Source organism: Babylonia areolata, chromosome 4 (assembly GCF_041734735.1).
Source record: "Babylonia areolata isolate BAREFJ2019XMU chromosome 4, ASM4173473v1, whole genome shotgun sequence".
Lineage (NCBI taxonomy): Eukaryota > Metazoa > Mollusca > Gastropoda > Neogastropoda > Buccinidae > Babylonia > Babylonia areolata.
Window position 1 is genome coordinate 40,490,189 of NC_134879.1, and position 23,058 is coordinate 40,513,246.

Genomic DNA, 23,058 nt, shown 5'->3' on the forward strand with positions numbered 1-23,058 from the left:
CCAGTACTGATGCAGACGTTGACCCCCCCCCCCCCCCCCACACACACACACACACACACACCCTGACCCCCAGTAGCATGTTTCCATCTCCCTACACCCCGTTCTCTGTGGCCACAGCTGACCAGTACTGATGCAGACATTGACCCCCCCCCCCCCCCCACACACACACACCCCGACCCCCAGTAGCATGTTTCCATCTCCCTACACCCCCTTCTCTGTGGCCACAGCTGACCAGTACTGATGCAGACGTTGACACCCCCCCCCCCCCCCCACACACACACACACCCTGACCCCCAGTAGCATGTTTCCATCTCCCTACACCCCGTTCTCTGTGGCCACAGCTGACCAGTACTGATGCAGACGTTGACACCCCCCCCCCCCCCACACACACACACACCCTGACCCCCAGTAGCATGTTTCCATCTCCCTACACCCCCTTCTCTGTGGCCACAGCTGACCAGTACTGATGCAGACGTTGACACCCCCCGACCCCCCACCCAATAGTGCTGGCAGAATCTGTTTCCATCTCCCTACACCCCTTTCTGTGCTGCCACCCCCGACCAGTACTGATGCAGGCGTTGGCACCATTCCCCCCAGTAGTGCTGGCACAGGGCAGGCTGAAGGCGGTGAACGTGGGCCGCTTCCCCATTGGTGTAGGCCACCACGATAGCTGCCTGGTTGATCACACCGCACTGCAACACACACACACACATGCCAACTGTTATGAATTCCCCGTTATTTTGTTACGCTCAATCACAGTTTGTTCCCACGTTATGCCAGAGTTAAAATTGTTCCCAACGAGTTCATTTTCCACTACATAGCATGGTCATATGCTTTCCTGTCCTAACATTACCCAGACACTCTACACCAATCGATCATGAGACCAGGGGCAGTCACTACTAACCTTGGTTTCACGTGATGATGCTCAGCTAATCGCGTGCGTGTTTACAACGAAACAGCACTGACTGGACCAATCAGCTTAATCGTAGCTGTTATGTGTTGCTGGTAAGCTCAAGTGTTTGTATGCCTTGTAGATAAAATGTATGTTTGCTGGTGTGGCTCGGAGTCCAAGTGTTCCTTCCAAATTCAAAATGTTCCTACCAAATTTCCTGAATGTTCCTAGAAACACTTGATAGGGGTTGGCATCTCTGCACACACAGTGAGGGGCAGTTCACCTCTTGGCTGAGGAACCTTGGTTTTTGATATGGATACTTATATACAGAGCCTATCCTCGGTCAGAGACCAAGCTCTAAATGCTTCACTGAGTCATTTGCAGAACAGGCTGCCTACCTAGGTGAAGAAAAACTGAGAGCTGCACTTAGGTATTCATCATTTGTTACCCGTGTCATTTAGTCAAACTGGATTTTTTTTGTTGCAATTTATTATTTGTGTGTGTGTATGAACAAATATTTTGTGTACATCTATTTTTCATTCTTTTTTTTTTTTTTTGAAAGCAGATTGTGGTGTATAAGGATCAGTCACCATGCTTTGACACCTTGAAACTGAACCAGAAACTGAAGCATACCTTGTCAGTCAGATCTGAGGTGAGGTTGATGGCCCCCATGTAAGCCACCACCTGCAGAGGGTTGTCGTACAGGTTGCTAAGCAACGGTTTGGGCTTGCTGGATGTCTTCCAGTCGATGACATACAGAGTGTTTCTGCACACACATAATCCACCAGTCATGCCCAAATATATTATATATAGCTTCTTCTTATTCTTCGTTTGTGGGCTGCAACTCCCATGTTCACTCGTGTGTATACGAGAGGGCTTTTGGATGTATGACTCTTTTTGCCGCACCATGTAGGCAGCCATACTCCGTTTTCAGGGGTATGCATGCTTGGTATGTTCTTGTTTCCATAACCCACCGAACGCTGACATGGATCACAGGATCTTTAATGTGTGTATTTGATCTTCTGCATGCGTGTACAGATAAAGGTGGTTCAGGCACATGCAGGTCTGCACATATGTTGACCTGGGAAATTGGAAAAATCTCCACCCTTTAACCACCAGGCGCAGTTACCAAGATTTGAACCCTTGACCCTCAGATTGAAGGTCCAAAGCTCTAACCACAGCTATTGCAATATCATATATGTATACAAAGAATGTTCAGAAACGATTTTCCCTGACTTACTTCTGTTTATTGCAGGAGGCTGAAACTGCACATGTATAATAATACATATCTCTATTGTTCACGTGTAAACTTGCATCTCTGAACTCTTCACAGTTTCTCTTTTACAGGTGCTATAAAGTGTGATAATGCAGTCAGTTGAATGCAGAATGGTCATCAAGTTTCAGAACTTGAGAGGCCGCACACAAAGGGAGACATTTGATGAGATGAAAGAGACTTATGGGGAGGATGTTCAATCAAATGATGTAGTCAAGCACTGGCACTGTCAGTTTAAGTGGGGTTGGACATTGTTGAAAACCACATCCCCTATCCCTTCCCACCGTTCCCCATGACCCCCAAGCCCCGTCCCCATATCGCTTAAAAAAAAAATCCACACCCACTGCTACGTACTGATACTTGGCGATGCAGTCAAAGGTGCCCTTGTAGCAGAGCCAAGGGTGGGAGACACTGGTCTCCAGCGCCTGCACCTCTGTCACGTCAGGCAGCACGGACGACAGGCTGTCCCAGTGTCCCCTGCTGCTCTCCTGCACCTGGATGTCAGCCAGCGGCACTCCAGACAGGTACTGCTGTACACAGGCATGCAGGTTGACTCCCTGCCAAATGGTGGCTGGGGAAGAGAAAATAATTTCAGATTTATTAATTCTAGATTCAAGTTCTTGGACGAGCACAGACTTGTTCAATTAATCAATTACAATGTATGTATGACTTGTTCAATTAATCAATTACATATGCATGTATATATGTGATTTTGTACATATATATGATAATGCATATATGTGCATACACACGTGTGTAAATATATAAGATAAATGCATACGTGTGCATGCACACAAGCACAGACATTCTTACATACAGTTTTGATTTTCCTCACAGCATGCAGACTATCACAATGTACCACATTTTATAGTCTGCTACAACTTGATGCCATAATTTAATTTTGGAAAAAAAGAAGAAGAAAAAATAGACCAAATACCAGTGTCTCACAGGAGAAATATAGCAGATGTCTTACCTGTAAATAAACCTACTGTGCTCGTCAGGCCAAATCATCCTGTCGAGTCTACATTGTTTTAAACCATGTTGCATGAATACAAGTTATGTTCTGAATGCATGTCACACATATGTGGTTTCTACTGCATTTCTTCTTTACAATACACATAAATGTGCAACAATTAAATCAATCATACACATGCCACTTCAACTGCTATCAAAGAACATAAGATTTGGAAATTCATCCTTGTTTTCTCTGAAAGTGAATCAGATCAAAACAATGTGTAACTGGTAAGAAAATACAGCAAAAAGCAAGTAAAGGCTTACACACACACACACACACACAAATTGGCACACATTTATAAGTGTAAGAAACATATGCAAATCACAATATAGCATTTGCACGAGGGAAGTGTATGGAGAAGGCAGCATGGCAGATTCAGACACTGATCCAGTGTTCACCAGTGATCAGGGTTCAAGGCCCTGTTTCGGCACGGTGTTGTGCCTTGAGAAAGGCACTTTACTCAAATTTTCCTCACTCCACCCATATGTGAAAGGGTACTTGACTGGGGAAGATTAAAATGGCAGGAGGAAAGGATTGGGTCCCACCTTCATATACCTTCTTCTTCTTCTTCATTCGTGGGCTGGAACTCTCAAGTTCACTCGCATACACAAGTGGGCTTTAACTTGTATGACCATTTTTAACCCTGCCATGTAGATAGTCACACTCTGTTTTCAGAGGCAAGGGGAGAGGGGGTGCATGTTGTGTGTGTTCTTGTTTCCATAACCCACCAAATGCTGACATGCATTACAGGATACTTGTGTATCTGATCTTCTGCATGTGTATACACATGAAGGGGGTTCAGGCACAAGCAGGTCTGCACATCTGATGATCTGGCAGATTGGAAAAATCTCCACCCTTCAACCACCAGGCACCATGACCAGGATTTGAACCTAGGACCCTCAGATTGAACGTCCAACACTTTAAACACTTGCCTGTTGCACCCGTCAATCCTTCCTATACCGAGCCCTGGACATAGTGGATATGATTTCCATGTTCAAATGGTGTACACACACATGCACATACATTTTGACTACATTGTCTGCCTCACCTTCCTGGTGTTTCTTGAACCCTGCCTCTCCGAGCTCGCTGATCATCTTCTCACGCCACCTCTGCAGGAAGAAGCTGCTGAGGTCCGTACGCGTCTTGTTCAAAACGGTGTTGACAGTGGGAAGGACACGCAGGTTCAGGGATTCCACAAAGCTGCGAAACTCTTGGACTGAAGCCTGCATCTCTGCAGACTGAGCAGAAAGTAGAGGAAACTGCTGAATGAAATCAACTGCTTTAAAGTTTGACAAAGAAGTGGCACCACTCACTTTGGGTGATTTCTGTGAGCTGGAGCTTTTCAGACCGGACGCAGTCCCAGTCTTGTGTGGAGCATTTTTCCCTTGAGGAATAGGCAGTAGTTGAGGTATATCAACACCGTTTCTACTGTCAGAGTCCCAAGATGCAGATGTGTCTTCTGAACCTTCGAAACATTTTCCACTATCCACTAACTGATTATAGTATGCGTTCTCTATATGAAACATATCACTCTTATTCCTGTCTGTTGCTGTTTTTTCTTCGTCCCACCACTCGGTCAAGTTTTCTGTCTGTGAGAAATTTGCTGAACCTGCTGCTTCTGAGGCTGATGTCATTTTCGCCTCTTCTTTCTTCCCAGTTTTTGGACTTGTCCTTGCTTTTGCAGTTCTGGTCTTTGGGCTGATTTCTCTGTCTGTTTGTGACAGATTCCTGGTCCCTTTGATCGAGTCCATCTCTGGTGTTTTCTTTTTCGTGACAGTTTGCTTTGATCCATACAGCATCTTGTTTTCTAGGTTCCACCTGTTGAAAGAGTAAACCTTATTGTGAAATGCTATGTCTGATATTACAATGCAAGTACAAGTTCTGGATGATTTTCATAACACAATATTCACTGAATGATTCACTAATGCATTGTTATACATGAGACAGAATCACAGTGACAGACAGACAGAGGAAAAAAGACAACAGATCAGCCTGATAAGCAGACTGATTAGAGAGGAAATGGCCTAAAGAAAGAAAGAGAGAGAGAGAGAGAGAGAGAGAGAGAGAGAGAGAGAGAGATTATTATCATTAAATTAAATATATAATTAATGCATGTCAAGCGACACAAATCAAACCTGTGATCATAAATTGTGAGTGCGACTACCATACACAAACGTGAGTGATTAGAGCTGCTCAGCTGTTCTAACAGTCAATATGCAAAGACAAATGCAAGAATATGCATCCATGCATGCCTTTATCAAACCAAATTGTGTATATCTATGAGTGCATAAATGTAACAGTTTATGCATATTGGCAGACACATGCCTGCCTCCCTCTGTGTTCTCTGTTCTGCTATTAGTATTACTATTGTTCCAGGGCCGGTCAGAGGATCTCCTTTTCTACCGGTACCATGTAACCCAGTACCACCTGTTGCATTTGCGGAGTAGATCCAACAAGAAAATCCAGTCTGGAGAGAGATGGGCTCTGCCAAATTTGACTTATTGCCCAAGACATGCTGCATGAGAGATCCAGTGGCCTCACTAAAACAATCCTCAAAACAACTGTTACGGACAGAGAAGATAGGATAGAAGAAAGCGATGGCCTGACAACATTGCGGTATGAATGGGGAAACCATTTGCAGAGACCCAGGCTTTGACACACTACTGACAGACCTGAAGGAATCTGGCGATCAGTTCTTCAGTGCAGCACCCCAGGGACTTCATGTGCAGAATTAAGGGTAAACAACAGGAAGAAAAAGAACTGTCACCAGATTAATCCGCATCATGACAAAAACCCACCTGATAATGTCTGACACCTTTTTCTGTTTCGTGGCAAACCAGCGCTGAAAGTGATTCCATGGTAAACTGGTGCAGTTCACACTGGCACCTGTCCTGGCGACAAATGTCCGCATGCTGATCAAACTCATGGCTGCTGTGGAAGGCTGGTCTGAGTGTCTGACAGCGCATCAACTGGTCTGGAAGAAAGGCAGAGAACTGAAATCACAGCACCTGAGAAGGATACAACATGGCATTCTGCACTGTTTGTTTGTCTTACTTCATGTGAAAGCCTTATACTAGTTTCAGTTACCAGAATGTACAGGTGTGTGTGTGTGTGTGTGTGTGTGTGTGTGTGTGTGTGTAACAGAGCGAGAGCAAGAGGACTACCAGAATATAGACAGGTGAGTGTGTGTGTGTGTGTGTGTGTGTGTGTGTGTGTGTGTACAAGGTGTGTGTGTGTATGTGTGTTTAATCAGCTATTTTATCATGCCATTTAAGATCATCAGCAGTATACCTGAATATGCTTTTTTTTCACTTCAAGATTCCTTTGTTTAGGCTATATGTAATGCACATCTTTTTATGATGAAGACATACCACCAATTCATGAAGAGCATGAGAAGAGTAAGGCTGATTGTTAAGAGGATGATTCTGCATGATGAAGACATACCAATTCATGAAGAGCATGAGAAGAGTAAGGCTGATTGTTAAGCGGATGATTCTGCACCAGTTGTTACACATTCGGGCAGTTTGACCAATATTGTAATACAGTGATCACAGCCTGTGCACATGGTTATCAGAAAATAATTGGCAGATGGGAAAATGTTTTGGTTCTTGATGAAAGCAGATTTTTGCGAAGATTGAATTTTGAGGCATGCCCAGCAAATGTCTGCTGGAATACTTTCACCCACCCCGTCCACTCCAAACTGTTCCGATACCACTTCAACCCCAACTTCATTCTTCCACATCCCTCCGTCTCCCTCCCACTACCTTCTGAAGTTACCTGATGGTCTGACCCGCCTTCCTGACCTTCTCCCGCGCATTTTCACAATACGGTGACAGTTCTAATCTTCAGTATGACGAGACGAATTATTTCTGGTCCGACTTCTTCATCTGACTAAGAATTAATCACATAATAACATACCTTGTCTGTCCGGATTCCGCCTGTTGCAGGCTGTGCTGTTTGCATGAAAACGAAACTGTCTGCAAAACTGAAGTGACTTTTTACTACTTTGTTAGCCAAACATACCACGACGTGCTGTAATAACGCTTACGACTCTTATCGACAATAGACTGTTAGTGTTTTTTGTGAAATGCAAGATCAGTGCATCAAGGTAATGTTAATGTTCACAATCATCATCATCATCATTATCATTATCATCCTCCTCCTCCTCATCATCTTAAAGAGAAAGGGCGCTCTATAAATGTACATTATTATTGTTATCATCATCGTCATCACCATCATCATCAACATCATCATCAGCATCGTAATCATCATGACTAGTTTTTATGTCAATGTTTTATACACTTGAAACTTTGGGTGTGCTGACAATGCCTGATCAGAGTGATCTTGCTGTTGTTGTTCTTATAACAGATGAGGTGTGGCGCATATGGATCACGGTTTGACACCTTCTTGAAACTGAAACTGAAAAACTGAAACTGCGTCGGGAGAAACACTTAGTTGTAAAACAGGGATGTAGTTCCTTTATTAGTATCATTATTATTACTACTATTATTAGTTGTAGTTTGGGAGAGGGGGGGGGGGTCATCCGCGAGTTAAGGCCCTTAGATCAAGTTTGAACTTCCTGTTTTGAAGGTCAAACATGGCAGCCTCCATGCAGTGAACATTTGCAGAGAATCTTTCTAAACTAAACAACACTAAATATGTTCCGTAATCGCATTGTTGGGTGCAGCGGGTGGCATAAATGGGTCATCATGCGGCTGCACCATTGTGATCGGGCTGCTCTCAACATGGGCTGGAGAAATGTCTATCGTTCTCCCGAGGTTGCATGTCGTGCACTTTCGACTTTGAGATCTGCCGAACATGAACACATGAAAGCAATTCGGAACATTGGCATCATAGCTCACATTGATGCTGGGAAAACAACTACATCAGAACGGATGCTGTATTATTCAGGATTTTCGAGGCGTTTAGGTATTTAAAAGCGCATTTTGGTTTGTGTTCTTGAGCATTTATTCCACTTTCATTTTCAACAGGAGTTTAGTTCAAAATGCAGAGTGCCCATGTATGCACATACCAAACGGCAAAAACATACACACACACACACACACACGCACACGCACACACCACCATCACCACCCAGCAAACTGTACCATAAGTGACTCAAACAACAGGCAAACCCCCATTATAATCAACAGAATCTTCACTATGATGAAGACGGTAGAGAAGGGAAAGAAGAAGATCACCACCACCATCACCATCATCATCATCATCATCATCATGCATACATAAGTAATACAGTGGACATGACATGGGTACAGGGCACAAAGTATATCTTCATCATTTTTTCTTGTGGCCAGTCAACATATTTACTATACCTGAGTTTATACATAGACTGTATATGCACATACATGTACTTTGGCCAAATGGTTACAGCACTTGATTCTCACCCACATGTCATGAGTTTGATCCGGGGTTTCAACACACCTGGTGGGTGAAGGGTGGAGATTTTTCCAGTCTCCACAGTCAGCATTTTTGCAAACTTGCAAGTGCCTGAATCCCCATTATGTGCATATGCATTCAGGAGATCAGTTATGCACCTTAAAGATTCTGAAAACCAAGTCAGTTCTGAGAGGATTATAGAAACATAAAAATACCCAGCATGCACCAACTAGCACTAACCATGACAGAAAATCAGCAAATTCACACACACACACACGTGTGTGTGTGTGTGTGTGTGTGTGTGTGTTTGCATGAACATTTTGTGCAATAACACATACACACAAACATGCATGGTGACAATGAAATAGTACATACTACATTCCTTGTATGTATTATTTATAAGATTTGTTTGTTGTCATAAAAAAGTTGATGAAGTGCTGTTATTTACAAAAGACATCATTTGTATGTTGTCATTAAAAAAAAAAAAACATTGCTAAGGCACTATTGATAACAAAAGACCTCATAAACAACAGGGGGATGGGGGGTGGGGGGCAGATTTAGGAGATGATGCTCCATGAGCTGTATGTTTGTTAAGTTAAAAAATAAATAAATAAAAGGAAGGAAGGAAAAGAATCATACAGGAAATTTGAGAAAATCTTCAGAAAGGCCCCCCAAACTCCTTTCTTCCCCTGCTCCCCCATCCCCCTCACCTAAAAAAACAAACAAACAAACAAACAAAAAAAAAAAAAAAAGAGAAAAACAGCAATAAACAGACTAAAAAAAGAACAAAACAACCAAACATAGATTAGAAATAGAGCCATGCGTGTGTCTACTCTTTGTCAGGGTCAGCCAGTGCATTGTGATGTCCATACATAGAAAATGAAAGTATAATGATTTGTATCCCATGTTATTTGTGCATGCTTAGAGATCCGGGCTGCTGATACTAGTTGTTGCATGGAACGAAGATTGGCTGAGAAATACAGTTTTGTTTCATACCCTTTCTCTCTTGTGTCATTAAGTTGTATGAGTGCCATACATTAGATAAGACATCAAACGCATGTTGTTACAGGCAGTGTTGATCGCGGTGACACAGTGATGGACTACATGGAGCAGGAGAGGGACAGAGGCATCACCATCAACTCTGCCGCCATCACCTTTCACTGGAATCACCACAAGGTCAACCTCATCGACACACCTGGTAATTGTGCCTGCCTCCTGTCAGAGTCCTGCGTTAATGATGAATTGGTGATCTTGAACTGTGAATGTTTTGACTCCATTGCTTTACCTGAGGTGGTACTTATCAAATTAATTGTTGAGAAACATGTAGGCAGAATTGTTGAGAAACAAATAGGCAGATTCATGGAAATTCCCTCATTATATATACATATATATGTATATATATATCATTCTTATTCGCTCTCTCCCTGTCTCTCTCTCTCTTTCTGTCTCTCACAGTCCCTCTCTCCCCTCTCTCTCTTTCTCAACATTTTGTTTATTGAATTTTCCACATGTTTTAAGTTTAAAAGATTATTGCTGTGGACTAGTGTGAGTGGGTTTAGAAGACAAAGTGGGAACAGCATTAGTGAGAGAACAGGGAGATCTGGCATTTTAGAAAATAAATGCATGAATGATAACATCTTCATTCTTTCCAAAGTTTTTTCAGGTTTTTTTTTTTCTGTTCTCAACATTTCATGCACAAATGATGAAGAAGGTGGCAGAATGGATGACCTTTATCTGCCAATACAGTGTCCATGAGGGTGTGGGTTTGATTCCAAGTTTGACTGGAAATCAAACTGAGCATCTAGTCATTGGCATGAGACAATAAACCAAGTTCCTGTGTGCAGCAGACACATGGCGCACTGAGATTTGTAACAAAAATGTTGCCTTCTGGCAAAATTCTTTAGAAGGAATCCACTGTGATAGGTACACAAATATAGGTGCATGCACTCAAGGTCTGACGAGTATGCTGGGCTATGCTGCTGGTCAGGCATCTGCCTAGCAGATGTGGTGTAGCATATATGGATTTGTCTAAACGCAGTGACGTCTCACTGAGAAACAGAAACGGAAAAAGAAACATGCACAAATCAGAATACTGAATATGAATGAAACTGTGTGTTGACAGGTCATGTGGATTTCACAATTGAAGTGGAACGAGCCCTGCGAGTGTTGGATGGATCTGTGGCAATCCTGGATGCGTCTGCAGGTAAAACCTGGTTTTTTAAATTTTTTTTTTTTTTTTTAAGCTTTTTTCATTTTCCCATTTTTATAACACATGGACAATTGACATGAAGACATAAATGAATAAATACATTTATTGGGAAAAGAGAAAAGACAAATCTGACAAAAACATAGTAACAATAGGAAAATAAAACAAAAACAAACAACATAAAAAACCACAAAAAAACACATTGATATACACATATAACATTCTAAGCAAAAATAACTGAGAATGTAAACCTGGTTTTAACTAAACATAGTTTACCGTGACCCACTTGTGCTGGAAAGTATATTAGATAAATGTAATTTTAGGAAAAAAATTTCCTTTTGATGCTTACTCAGATGGTCAAATATTGGGTTGCTCCACTGGGTGCAAGTCACAAACATGCATGTATGTTGGTTTTTTTTGTTTGTTTGTTCTTTTCTTGTCATCATTCTGACAAACACAAACATGCATAGTGTGTGTGTGTGTGTGTGTGTGTGTGTGTGTGTGTGTGTGTGTACAGGCACAGGTTGACAGATGCAAATACAGACACACAGACACAAGTGCATACACACACACATGTATGCAATTTCATGATCTTTCATAAACAGTGCACCCGATGAAGATAAGTAGATGTATAAACTGTGTGTTGATCAACAAAAAACTCCTGAAGGCTCTGAAACTGTGCATTAAACACTTCAACATACAGTGTCAGAGTGTTGCATTTTCCTTTTTTTAAATTATTGGGTAACAAAAATAGTTTTTGCAGTTCGAATGTATCTATCACAGGATAGGATTTTTATGTTCAGACTGATATTCTTAAGCTTGCTTCATTTACAGCAATGCAAGTCTCTAACAATGTATTTTGTCTGATCAAGTGTGTTTCAAATTCTGTATGTTTTGTCTTGATCAAGTGTATTACAGTGTGTTTTGTTCTGGTAAGTTTCAATCTGATCAAGTCTGTTACAACATGTTTTGTTGTGGTCAAGTCCATTACATGTTGTTGTGATCAAGTCTTTCACAATATGTTCTGCTCTGATCAAGTTTGTTAAAGTATGTTTTGTTCCAGTATGTATTGTTCTGATCAAGTCTGTTACAAGATGTTTTGTAGTGATCAAGTCTGTGACATATTGTTGTGATCTCATCTGTTTCATAATTTTTGTTGTTGTCAAGTCTGTGACATATTGTTGTGAGAAAGTTTTGTTACATATTGTTGTGATAAAGTTTGTTACATATTGTTGTGATCAAGTCTGTTGCATATTGTTGTGATCAAGTCAGTGGCATATTGTTGTGATCAAGTCAGTGACATATTGTTATGATCAAGTCAGTGACATATTGTTATGATCAAGTCTGTGGCATATTGTTGTGCTCAAGTCTGTGACATATTGCTGTGATCAAGTCTGACATATTGTTGTGATCAAGTCTGTGGCATATTGTTGTGATCAAGTCTGTGGCGTGTTGTTGTGATCAAGTCTGTCACAGTGTGTTTTGTTGTGGTCAAGTCAGTGGCATATTGTTGTGATCAAGTCAGTGACATATTGTTAAGTCAGTGGCATATTGTTTTGATCAAGTCAGTGGCATATTGTTATGATCAAGTCAGTGGCATATTGTTGTGATCAAGTCTGTCACAGTGTGGGTTTTTTGTTGTTGTTTTTTTTGTGTGATCAAGTCTGTGACACATTGTTGTGATCAAGACTGTCACAATATGATTTGTTGTGATCAAGGTGTGGAAGCCCAGACACTGACCGTGTGGAGACAGGCCGCCAGCTACAAAGTGCCCAGCATCGTCTACCTCAACAAGATGGACAAGAGAGGCGCCAGTGTGACGCAGTGCCTCCAGTCTCTGCAGGACAAGCTCCGCGTCTCCCCTCTCCTCCTGCAGCTCCCTCTGGGGGTGGAGAGAGACTTCAGTGGTGTTGTGGACCTCATTCACTTCAACACTGTCTGCTGGAACCCTGCCCAGAGTCCAGACGGCAAGTCCTTCACCACCAAACCCCTCACCCGATCTGACGGAACGGAACTTTATGAGCAGGCGTTGTCTGCTAGAGCCAGTCTCATTGGTCAGCTTGCAGACTGTGATGAGCATATTGCCGACCTGGTGTTAGGGGAGGTCAAGCTGGAAGACATTTCTATCAAGGATTTGGAGTCTGCGGTCAGAAGAGTGACGCTTGCTCGGAAGCTGGTCCCGGTGTTTTGTGGCAGCTCTCTGAGAAATGTGGGAGTTCAGCCTCTTCTGGATGGGATCGTTTCCTTCCTGCCCAGTCCTAAAGACATTGCGTACGGGTTTGCAGACTACTATGGTACGGACATGTGTGCGCTGGCCTTTAAAGTGTCCCATGATCAGCAGAGGGGGCCGCTGACGTATTTACGGATGTACTCTGGGTCTCTGAAGAGTGGAGCAACCCTGTACAACATCAACCGTCAGAGTACAGAAAAGAGCAGTCGCATCCTTCAGGTGTATGCTGATGAGCTTCATGATGTGTCAATGGCGGTTGCGGGCAACATTGTGGCCGTGGCAGGCCTCAAACAGGTGAGTGCAGGTGATGGTCTGCTTTTCCTCATCACGAACATTACCTGAGACATTGATCAAGAATAATGTTTCTTGATGATAGTGTTTGTTTAGCTACTCCTGCAGCTACTCCTATAACAATTGAAGAAAAATATTATGTCAGGCTTTTTTTTCTACCACCAAAGGAAAATACAGCATCCCGCAAAGTGAATGTAGCAACAACAAAAAATCACCATGTTGATTTTGGCTACTCAACTTGAAGGAGAGATCTCTTTTATTACAGTATAGAAATTTATGTTTTTAATTTTGATATTGCAGTTCATTTGATAATTTACAATGATACCTTTATAGACTTTGTGTTTTTAATTATGATATAATGTCTCTTAAAATGCATGTGATTTTAGAATATATATATCTATTACATTTCTACTTTTTGACTGTTTAGTTTCGCCTTTGTCATGTTCTTGTGTGCATCAGATTGGCCTGTGAGCTGAGAGCCTGCGTGGTTTGAGTGACTGGTCGTTTTGGATGCACAGATAATTTCTGGTCAGATTGAAAAAGAAGTATTTCATTTCATTGTATTGCATTGTGCATATTACACAGTTTGTATTAACCATCCTCTTCCTTCTTTTGCATTTGTGGGCTGCAACTCCCACCTTCACTCATAAAAATATGTGTATGAGTGGGCTTTTATGTGCATGACCACATTTACCCATCTATGCAGGCAGCCATACACTGTTTGCAGGAGTGTGCAAGTTAAGTATGTTCTTATGCCCATCACCCACCAAATGCTGACGTGGATTACAGGATCGTTATCATGCTCATTTGATCTTGTACATGTGTATACACACAAAGAGAGCTCAGGAACTGGCAGGTCTCCAGATCTGCTGAGCTGGGAGATTGGAAAATTATCCACTCCAAGCCCACCAGACGCCATGATCAGGATTTGAACCCAGGACCCTCAGATTGAAAGTCCATTGCTTTAACCACTCATCTGTCACTAAAACAGGTTAAGGTTAAAGATCACATAGCCTCTTACGGCCATTTAGATAGGGGCTTGGTGGAGAAAGGTGGGGCCCAATCTTCTCCCTCTACTGTTTTAGCCTTCCCCAGCCAAAGTCAGGTACTCATTCACACCTGAGTGGAGTGAGGGAAAATCATAGTAAAATGTCTTTACCATGGACACAAAAGGGAGCCTTGACCCCTGATCACTGATAAATACAAGATCAGATGTCCAACTCCTAACCATTTCGGCCATGGAACAAAAGGAGGAAGGTGGCAGCTGGTTAAGATGCTCAGCTGCCAATATAGACAGTCTGTGAGGGTGTGGGTTCACATCTGCTCTCACCCTTTCTCCCAAGTTTGACTGGAAAATCAAAACTGAGTGTCTAGTCATTCAGATTAGGTGATAAACTGAGGTCCCGTGTGCAGCACGCACCTTGTGCACTGAAAAAGAACCCACGGCAATGAGAGTGTTGTCCTCTGGCAAAATTCTGTAGAAGAAATCCACTCTGATAGTTACACAAATATATAAGTATGCACTCGAGGCCTGACTAAGTGCATTGGGTTATGCTGCTGATAAGGCATCTGCCTAGCAGATGTGGTGTAGTGTACTGTCCAAATGCAGCGACGCATACTTGAGAAACTGAAACTGAAACTGCACACGCCGCTAACCATCTTCTTTATGATGCATTATTCAGACGTTCACAGGGGACACCCTGACGACCAGCCAGACAACGGCCAAAAGAGCCCTGAAGGCATGGGAGAGGGACCAGCGGGACAAGGGGTCTGCAGTTCAATCCTCCGGCAGGGAGGACAGTGAGGGGGAGGCGGAGGCAGTGCTGCCCATCCTGGCAGGCATGAATGTGCCAGTGCCTGTGTTCTTCTGCTCCATAGAGCCCCCCTCCCTGGCCTTCCAGAAAAGTCTGGACCATGCCCTGCAGTGTCTGCAGAAAGAGGACCCCAGTCTGAAGGTGGGACAGGGGGGTTTAGGGGGTTTGGGGGGGAGGGAATGTGTGTGTATGTGTGTGTGTGTCACGCTCTATAGGAGAACGGACTAGAAACCCTCGCCCAACCCAGCACTAACATCCCGACAACACAAACACAGACTATAACAGAATAAATGTAGACATTTTTAATCAGCACATTTATAAACAACAAATACACAGAGATAACCCGAAGATCAAGCAAACCAACAACTATAACACAGAAGTTTACATCAATAAATCAATCAATGTATAACATGACAAGAGGCGCCAGAAAAAAAAGACTGAACACTTTCCTCCAAGCGGAGGCAGATGGTGTCCCGAATAAAATAAACTAATCCAATCGAAGGAAAAAAAACTGCAGGAAACACAGACACAGACACTACGCTGATGACGATGGAGGCACTAAAGCAATGCACAAGGACGACGAGGACGATGAAGTGGGTAGGAGATGAAGACGACGAGACGAGCAGAACCAAAGTGCGACGATGATGAAGACGAGTAGGAGAGAGACAACGATGATGAAGTGACGTCGACGACGACGAAGAACAGTGAGTGATGGCAACAAACAACAGTAAGTGACGACGACGAAGACTAGGACAAACGTAGAACCTCTTGCAGGGACTCAGCCAGGCCAGCGGACACTGGCGGTGGAGGAAGAGTAGAAGGCAGTGACAACCAACAACGCCAAACCCAGGGGGGTCAAACGCAGGTCAAGGGGAGACAATGGATGCCCAGTGGAAGGGTAGGGAAGTCAGTGGTTAGACAAGGAAGTGGGAATACTGCAAACACTTCCAGAAGAGGTACTAATACCACAAGGCTGGAAGTACACAGAACACCAAGAACACAGAAGAACAGGAGCCACTCGGAGGAAAAAGATCCCCACAACTGAGCGCAGAACTCTGGCAAAACAGCCCTGAAGAGAACACCACAGGCACGACTGCTTCCTGTGACAGTCGCGGGCGAAAAGCCCAGAATCTTGTCACTGACTAACAAAGAAGAGGCTGATCTCAGTTCAGTGACAGCCTGAACTGAGACTGAGACTCGAAAATTACATGCAATCAGCACAACCCACACTGCTCTCTAGCTAGATGGGGTGGGTGAACAAGGAGGGGGTTATGCACGCATAACTGATTTGTCATGAGATGTGACAGTGTGTGTGTGGGCATTTATGTTTGTGAGCTTTGTGAGCATGTGTATGTTTGTATGTCCATGTGTCACAACAGGACTCAACATCGAGTAATGGAAGAATAAGGAAAACTACTAGCCCATTGTTGCGACATTGTGACTTTTTAAAAAAAAAACCAAACCTACTATTGATTATATGCATACACACACACACACACACACACACCAACACACACACACAAATGTTCCGTCATTTTTTCTGGATCATGACAGTCACAAAAGTTCTTCCCAAACAATGAAACATGCACCAACATTTGAACATATACGAGCACACATGCACACTCACAAACACTCATACAAATACTCACACAAATACTCACACACACACACACACAAGTACACCCCCTAAAACACACACATACACACACACTCCACAGACACACACACACACACACACACACACACCCTTTTTTTCTTTTCTTTTTTTTTTTTAATCGTCTATCACTGACAGTGAAAAGACGTTAAACTAAAGAACAGACACAGACACACACACACACACACACACACAACACACACACATACATACACAGAGGTGAACGGGGACACAGGGCGACAGTGCTGTCAGGGATGGGACACACACACACACACACACACACACACACACACACACACACACCTGAGGTTACCTGTCTATCCCCCCAGGTGGAGGTGAACGGGGACACAGGGCGACAGTGCTGTCGGGGATTGGACACACACACACACACACACACACACACACACACACACACACACACACACACACCTGAGGTTACCTGTCTATCCCCCCAGGTGGAGGTGAATGGGGACACAGGGCAGACAGTGCTGTCAGGGATGGGGGAGCTGCACCTGGACATTGTTCACTCCCGCATCCAGAAGGAGTACGGCATAGAGGCCGACCTGGGTCCCCTGCAGATCGCGTACCGCGAAGCCATCTCCCTCCCTGCTGACGTCACAGAGGTCAGTGCCAGTAATAATGACAATAATGATAAGTATTTATGTAGAGCTAAATCTTGTACAGAGACAAATCAATGCGCTTTCATACCAGTCAGTTACACACATGTGTAACTCTAAACTGTTCAGTGCCACTTCCCAGCCGTCCACATCCATGTCACAAAGTTTATAACAATGATGATAATGATGTACATTTGTATAGTGCCCTTTCTTTGTGTAGTGGAGTAAACGTTGCAGAATGGTTAAGACGCTCATCTGCCATTACAGAGAGTCTGTGAGAGCCTGGTTTTGAATCCCACTCTCACCCTTTCATAAAAGTTCAAACTGAATGTCTCATCATTTGGGGCGAGATGATAAACCGAGGTCCCTTTGTGCAGAAAGCACTTGGACTTGGAGCACTGAAAAAGAACTCATGGCAATGAGAGTGTTGTCCTCTGGCAAAATTCTTAATAAGAAATGCACTCTAACAGGTACACAAATATATACTCTGCATGCACTCAAGGCCTGACTAAGCGCACTGGGTTATGCAGCTGGTCAGGCATCAGTCTAGCAGATGTTTGGCGTATATGGATTTGTCTGAACGCATTGATGCCTTCTTGAGAAACTGTAACTGAAACTGACTATGAATAGTTGCCGTGTTCTCCAGACCATGAATTGTTTTGTTGCCGCATTTTCCAGACAATGAATTGTTTTATTGCTGCGTTTTCCAGACCATGAATTGTTACCGGGTTTTCCACTCCGTGCATTGTTGCCATGTTTTCCAGACCATGAATTATTGCTGTGTTTTCCACACCATGAATTGTTGCGGTGTTTTCCACACGTTTTCCACTCCATGAATTATTGCTGTGTTTCCACACGTTTTCCACACCATGAATTATTGCTGTGTTTCCATTATTGCTGTGTTTTCCACACGTTTTCCACACCATGAATTATTGCTGTGTTTTCCACACGTTTTCCACACCATGAATTATTGCTGTGTTTTCCACACGTTTTCCACACCATGAATTATTGCTGTGTTTTCCACACGTTTTCCACACCATGAATTATTGCTGTGTTTTCCACACGTTTTCCACACCATGAATTATTGCTGTTTCCCAGACCCTGAATTATTGCTGCATTTTCCACACCATGAATTATGTGTTTCCAAACCATGAATTATTGCCGCATTTTCCACACCATGAATTGTTGCCTTGTTTTCCAGACAATGAATTATTGCCGTATTTTCCACACCATGAATTGTTGCCTTGTTTTCTAGACAATGAATTATTGCCGTATTTTCCACACCATGAATTGTTGCCTTGTTTTCCAGACAATGAATTATTGCCGCATTTTCCAGACCATGAATTGTTGCCGTGTTTTCCAGACTATGAATTATTGCTGTTTCCCAAACCCTGAATTATTGCTGCGTTTTCCACACCATGAATTATTGCTGCATTTTCCAGGAATTGTTGCCTTGTTTTCCAGAGCATGAATTGTTGCCTTGTTTTCCAGACCATGAATTGTCGCTGTGTTTTTACAGACCATGAATTGTTGCCTTGTTTTCCAGACCATGAATTGTCGCTGTGTTTTTACAGACCATGAATTGTTGCCGTGTTTCCCAGACCATGAGTTGTTGCCGTGTTTTCCAGGTTCTGGACAAGTCAGTGGGGGACCAGCGTCACTTTGTCCACCTGCGCATGTCGGTGCACCCTGACCCCCAGGTGAGGCAGTTCCGACAGGTGGAGGTGGTGCCCTCACCTGACAACCCCATCCACTACCTGCGACCTCCCCAGCTGAAGGCGCTGAACAACGGCGTCCGCTCTGCTCTCGCTAATGGTGTGTTTGTGGGAAAGCATTTTGTTTTAGAGTTTAATTGGTTTAGTTTTTTGTGAAGATTTTTTTGGTGGGCGGGGTTGAGAGTTGGTGATTCTTGTGCCTGTGTAGGTGTATATATGTGTGTGTGTGTGTGTGTGTGTGTGTGTGTGCAGTCAAGTAAAACAATCAGTGCAAGGGAAGCCTCTCCCTGCCCTCAACTGCCTCCCCCCACACCCCCCAATATCAAAAGAAGAACAAAAACACACTACATCCAGCAACACCAACAACAACAAATATTTACCCCATGATGTATCCATACATAATCGAGATATATGAACACAACACAGCTACTTTTCTTTTATGGAGTCTCTGTAGAATTGAATACTTTAAGTTTGTTCATTTATGTAACAGTTGTTTGTGCCTTCAAATGTATTCATAATTTTCTTTGTCTGTTTATAGAGGATTATTTCACCCTCCTGTCATTCCCAAATGTTTTCATCATTTTTCCTCCCCTGTTGGTAGAGAATTATCTCACCCCCCTGTCTCTCCCTGCCAGGCCCCATCCTGGGGTTCCCCCTGATCCACGTGGCTGTACAGCTGCACGAGTTCCAGACACGGCCGGGAACCTCCCTGGCCATGGTGGCGGCCTGTGCCGTGCAGTGTGTGACCCACGCCGTCAGGGATGCTGGGCCTCACCTCCTGGAACCCATGATGAGGCTGGAGGTAAGGTGGTGGGGGGGCGGGGTTTTTTGTTGTTGAAATTTTATAATTGGCCTATATGTTTCCACGTGTCTTTGGTTGTTGTTGGCTTTATGGTTTTGTTTTTGTATTTGTTTACTATCATGATATCATAAATTGGGGTGGGAATGTATATATATGAATGATTTTTCATACATCCCAATTCTCACCATGGATCTTTATGACACTGTTTTTCGAAGAAAAAAAAAAAGCTGACAAGCAGTCGCCCTCACTTCCATCAGTAATGATCAGTTAAAAGACACATGACTCCTCAAACAACGTCAGTGGTTGCAGGCATTGTCATTCTTCTCAGGTTTCTTTGTTTTTTTACTCCCACAAATTTCATGTAATGAGGTGCTGTGGCAAAATAGGTTAGGCATTGAGCTTCTGATCCAGTTTTCAGGCGTTTTTATTTTTTCCCGTTCATGGGCTATGACTCCCATGTTCACTCATATGCAAAAGTGAGCTTTTATGTGTATGACCATTTTAACACCACTGTGTAGGCAGTCATACTCTGTTGGAGGGAGGGATGCATGTGGGGTATGATCTTGTTTCTATAATCCACCAAATGCTGACATGGATTGCGGGATCTTTAACGTGTGTATTTGATCTTCTGCATTCGTACACACACAATGGGGGTTAAGGCACTAGCAGGTCTGCACATCTATTGATCTGGGAGATCAGAAAAGAAATCTCCACCCTTTTACCCACCCACCAGGCGCTGTGACCTGGGATTCGAACCTGGGGACCCTAAGATTGAAAGTCCAACGCTTTAATTACTGGGCTATTGTTTCACCCGTCTGGTCGTGACAGTCAGACTGTTCGAACCCCCAGGTCAGCACGGATGAGGACAGGCTGCACAGAGTGCTGGGGGACCTCTCCCAGCGGCGCAGTCACGTCAACGCGGTCAGCAGTCGCCAGGACCTCAAGCTGGTGGAGGCTGTCACCCCTCTGGCCGAGCTGGTGGGCTACTCCACCGACCTCCGAACCATCACCTCCGGCACCGCCACAGTCTCCATGGAGCTGTCGCACTACCAGCCAATGGCTGTAGCCGATCAGAATCAGGTGATCCAGAGTGTGACAGGGTTTGTGCCTGCGTCTTGACGCAGAGATTTTTGTGTTGGTTGGTCGGTGATCAAGACAGGGAACGCTGTGAGGTTGGTGGTGGTGAAACAACATCAACATTCTCTGTAGATGCTGAGAGACCTGTGTGTTAATGAATGATTCGTACTGGTTGCATAAATTCTTTTTTGCACTTACATTGGTTGTTCACAGCATTGTACACATACAAACACACACAGAAATAGAAACAGCAAGAAACATTCAAGTGCTTGAGCAGCAGATCACACACCCACCTATGCACGCATGCACACACACACACACACGCACGCATGCACACACACACAGCAGATCACACACCCACCTATGCACGCACACACACCTGCATGCGCGCACACACACACACACACACACACACACACACCACACAGAGGACCTGATAACAGATGAACTTTGTGGGTCAAATGAATGATCATTGTCTACAATAACACCAAGAGTTTCCACCGAATTCCTGTGTGAGAAAGCTGAATGAAAGAGATTCATGATGAAACTGGAACAGAATGTTTCTAAATAAATTTCTTTGCATAAACTCTGCGTAGTCTTCTTCTGCCATGTCTGCTGTGTATCATAGATAGTCTCCAGGGGTCTTCACTGGTCAGCTTTTCTGTCAGGTGGTTCTGTGGTCAGTTGTCATGGTGATGGTATTGGAAAGGCTGAAGAAGGTGGCAGAATGGTTAAGACGCTCGTCTGCCAATACAGAGAGTCCGCGAGGGTCTGGGTTTGAATCCCACCCCCACATTTGACTAGAATATCAAACTGAGCATATAGTCATTCGGATGAGATGATAAACCGAGGTCCTGTGTGCAGCATGCACTTGTCGCACCAAAAAAGAACCCAAGGCAACAAGAGTGTTGTCCTCTGGCAAAATTCTGTTGAAGCAAAATTCTGTAGAAGAAACCCACTCTGATAGGTTCACAAATGTATATGCAGACATTCAAGTGTGCTGGGTTGTGCTGCTGGTCATGCATCTGCCTAGCAGATGTGGTTTAGCGTATATGGATTTTTCTGAAACGCAGTGATGCCTCCTTGAGAAACTGAAACTGAAACTTGGAGGGGCACTGACCTGAGCAGTCTGTTCCAAACTGGGTGAAAACATGCCAGTTCATGTCCACTGTGTCCAGGTTACAATATGACCCTCTGTGGAGACCTGGACATTACAAGGATGGATGGCTATCTGTGTTGCTGTTGCTAAGAGTAATGATTGTTATGATGGTGATTCAATAACATGTGAGAATTGAGTGATCTGATTGAAGATGAGGAAAATGTGATTCTGTTTTGTTTTGATTTTGATGAGAGGAAAATGATATTCATACATGTAATGCGCATGTGAATATGCGTGTGTGTATGTGTGTGTGTGTTGTGTATATGTGAGTATGTGTGTGTGTGTAAGCAATGAAGAGAGATACAATATTTTTTGCACATAAATCAGTTTTCTTTCCCTTTTTTTCTACTTTTTGTTTTTATGTCAGATTTATGATGAACCTTTTTCATCATTTGCTGTTCAACAGGTGTTTTGAGAATAAAATAGTCTATTCTGCATTATTGCCTCATGGAAATTATTGGTGTCCTTTTTGACTCACTTGTGTAAACAAAGTGAGTCTATGTTTTAACCCGGTGTTCGGTTGTCTGTGTGTGTGTGTGTGTGTGTGTGTCTGTGGTAAACTTTAACATTGACATTTTCTCTGAAAATACTTTGTCAGTTGACACCAAATTAGGCATAAAAATAGGAAACATTCAGTTCTTTCCAGTCATCTTGTTTAAAACAATACTGCACCTCTGGGATGGGCACAAAAAATAAAAAAATGAAGCCTAATTATATGCAAACTGCATTTACTGTTATATTTATATTTTTTGTATTCTCTAAACTTGGCACTTTGATCTGATATTCTGACCCAACAACAAGAGCAGTCATTATTATCATTTTTTGTTCAAACAGGAACTTCTTTTGCTAAGCATGGAAGTTTTATTTATTTTGCAAACGTTTTGGTGCAGATAGTAAAAAAGGGAAATTACTCTGT

The 23,058-nt window shown here is 43.3% G+C and overlaps 2 protein-coding genes across 3 annotated transcripts; one reads left to right on the forward strand and one right to left on the reverse strand.

Annotated features, from left to right (window-relative positions):
* Positions 1-489: 489 nt before the first annotated feature.
* Positions 490-7,176, reverse strand: LOC143281692 (uncharacterized). Of its 2 annotated transcripts, none has more exons than XM_076586946.1 (6): positions 7,099-7,176; positions 5,979-6,188; positions 4,229-4,998; positions 2,520-2,736; positions 1,526-1,658; positions 490-692 (listed from the first exon to the last, which is right to left on the reverse strand). In XM_076586946.1, exons 2-6 carry the CDS (start codon positions 6,104-6,106, stop codon positions 531-533), a joined length of 1,410 nt encoding a protein of 469 aa, XP_076443061.1. In that variant the 5' UTR covers positions 6,107-6,188; positions 7,099-7,176; the 3' UTR covers positions 490-530. The 2 variants fall into 2 exon arrangements, with proteins under 2 accessions (XP_076443061.1, XP_076443060.1); XM_076586945.1 differs by having other exon boundaries at positions 5,979-6,154; positions 7,099-7,171.
* Positions 7,177-7,776: 600 nt separating this feature from the next.
* On the forward strand, positions 7,777-22,550 carry LOC143281693 (ribosome-releasing factor 2, mitochondrial-like). The gene is made up of 9 exons (XM_076586947.1): positions 7,777-8,109; positions 9,647-9,775; positions 10,700-10,780; positions 12,502-13,307; positions 14,987-15,259; positions 17,228-17,395; positions 19,018-19,204; positions 19,740-19,906; positions 20,756-22,550. Exons 1-9 carry the CDS (start codon positions 7,839-7,841, stop codon positions 21,023-21,025), a joined length of 2,352 nt encoding a protein of 783 aa, XP_076443062.1. The 5' UTR covers positions 7,777-7,838; the 3' UTR covers positions 21,026-22,550.
* The last annotated feature ends 508 nt before the right edge of the window (positions 22,551-23,058 follow it).

Bases quoted from the DNA above. Each gene is read 5' to 3' on its own strand.
- LOC143281693 (XM_076586947.1), top strand. From the start codon at position 7,839: ATGTTCCGTAATCGCATTGTTGGGTGCAGCGGGTGGCATAAATGGGTC. The intron at 8,110-9,646 runs GTATTTAAAAGC...ATGTTGTTACAG, and splicing joins AGGATTTTCGAGGCGTTTAG to GCAGTGTTGATCGCGGTGAC. The intron at 19,907-20,755 runs GTAAGGTGGTGG...TCGAACCCCCAG, and splicing joins AACCCATGATGAGGCTGGAG to GTCAGCACGGATGAGGACAG.
- LOC143281692 (XM_076586946.1), bottom strand. From the start codon at position 6,106: ATGAGTTTGATCAGCATGCGGACATTTGTCGCCAGGACAGGTGCCAGT. The intron at 2,737-4,228 runs GTGAGGCAGACA...TCTCTTCCCCAG, and splicing joins GTTCAAGAAACACCAGGAAG to CCACCATTTGGCAGGGAGTC. The intron at 693-1,525 runs GTATGCTTCAGT...TGTGTGTTGCAG, and splicing joins CCTCAGATCTGACTGACAAG to TGCGGTGTGATCAACCAGGC.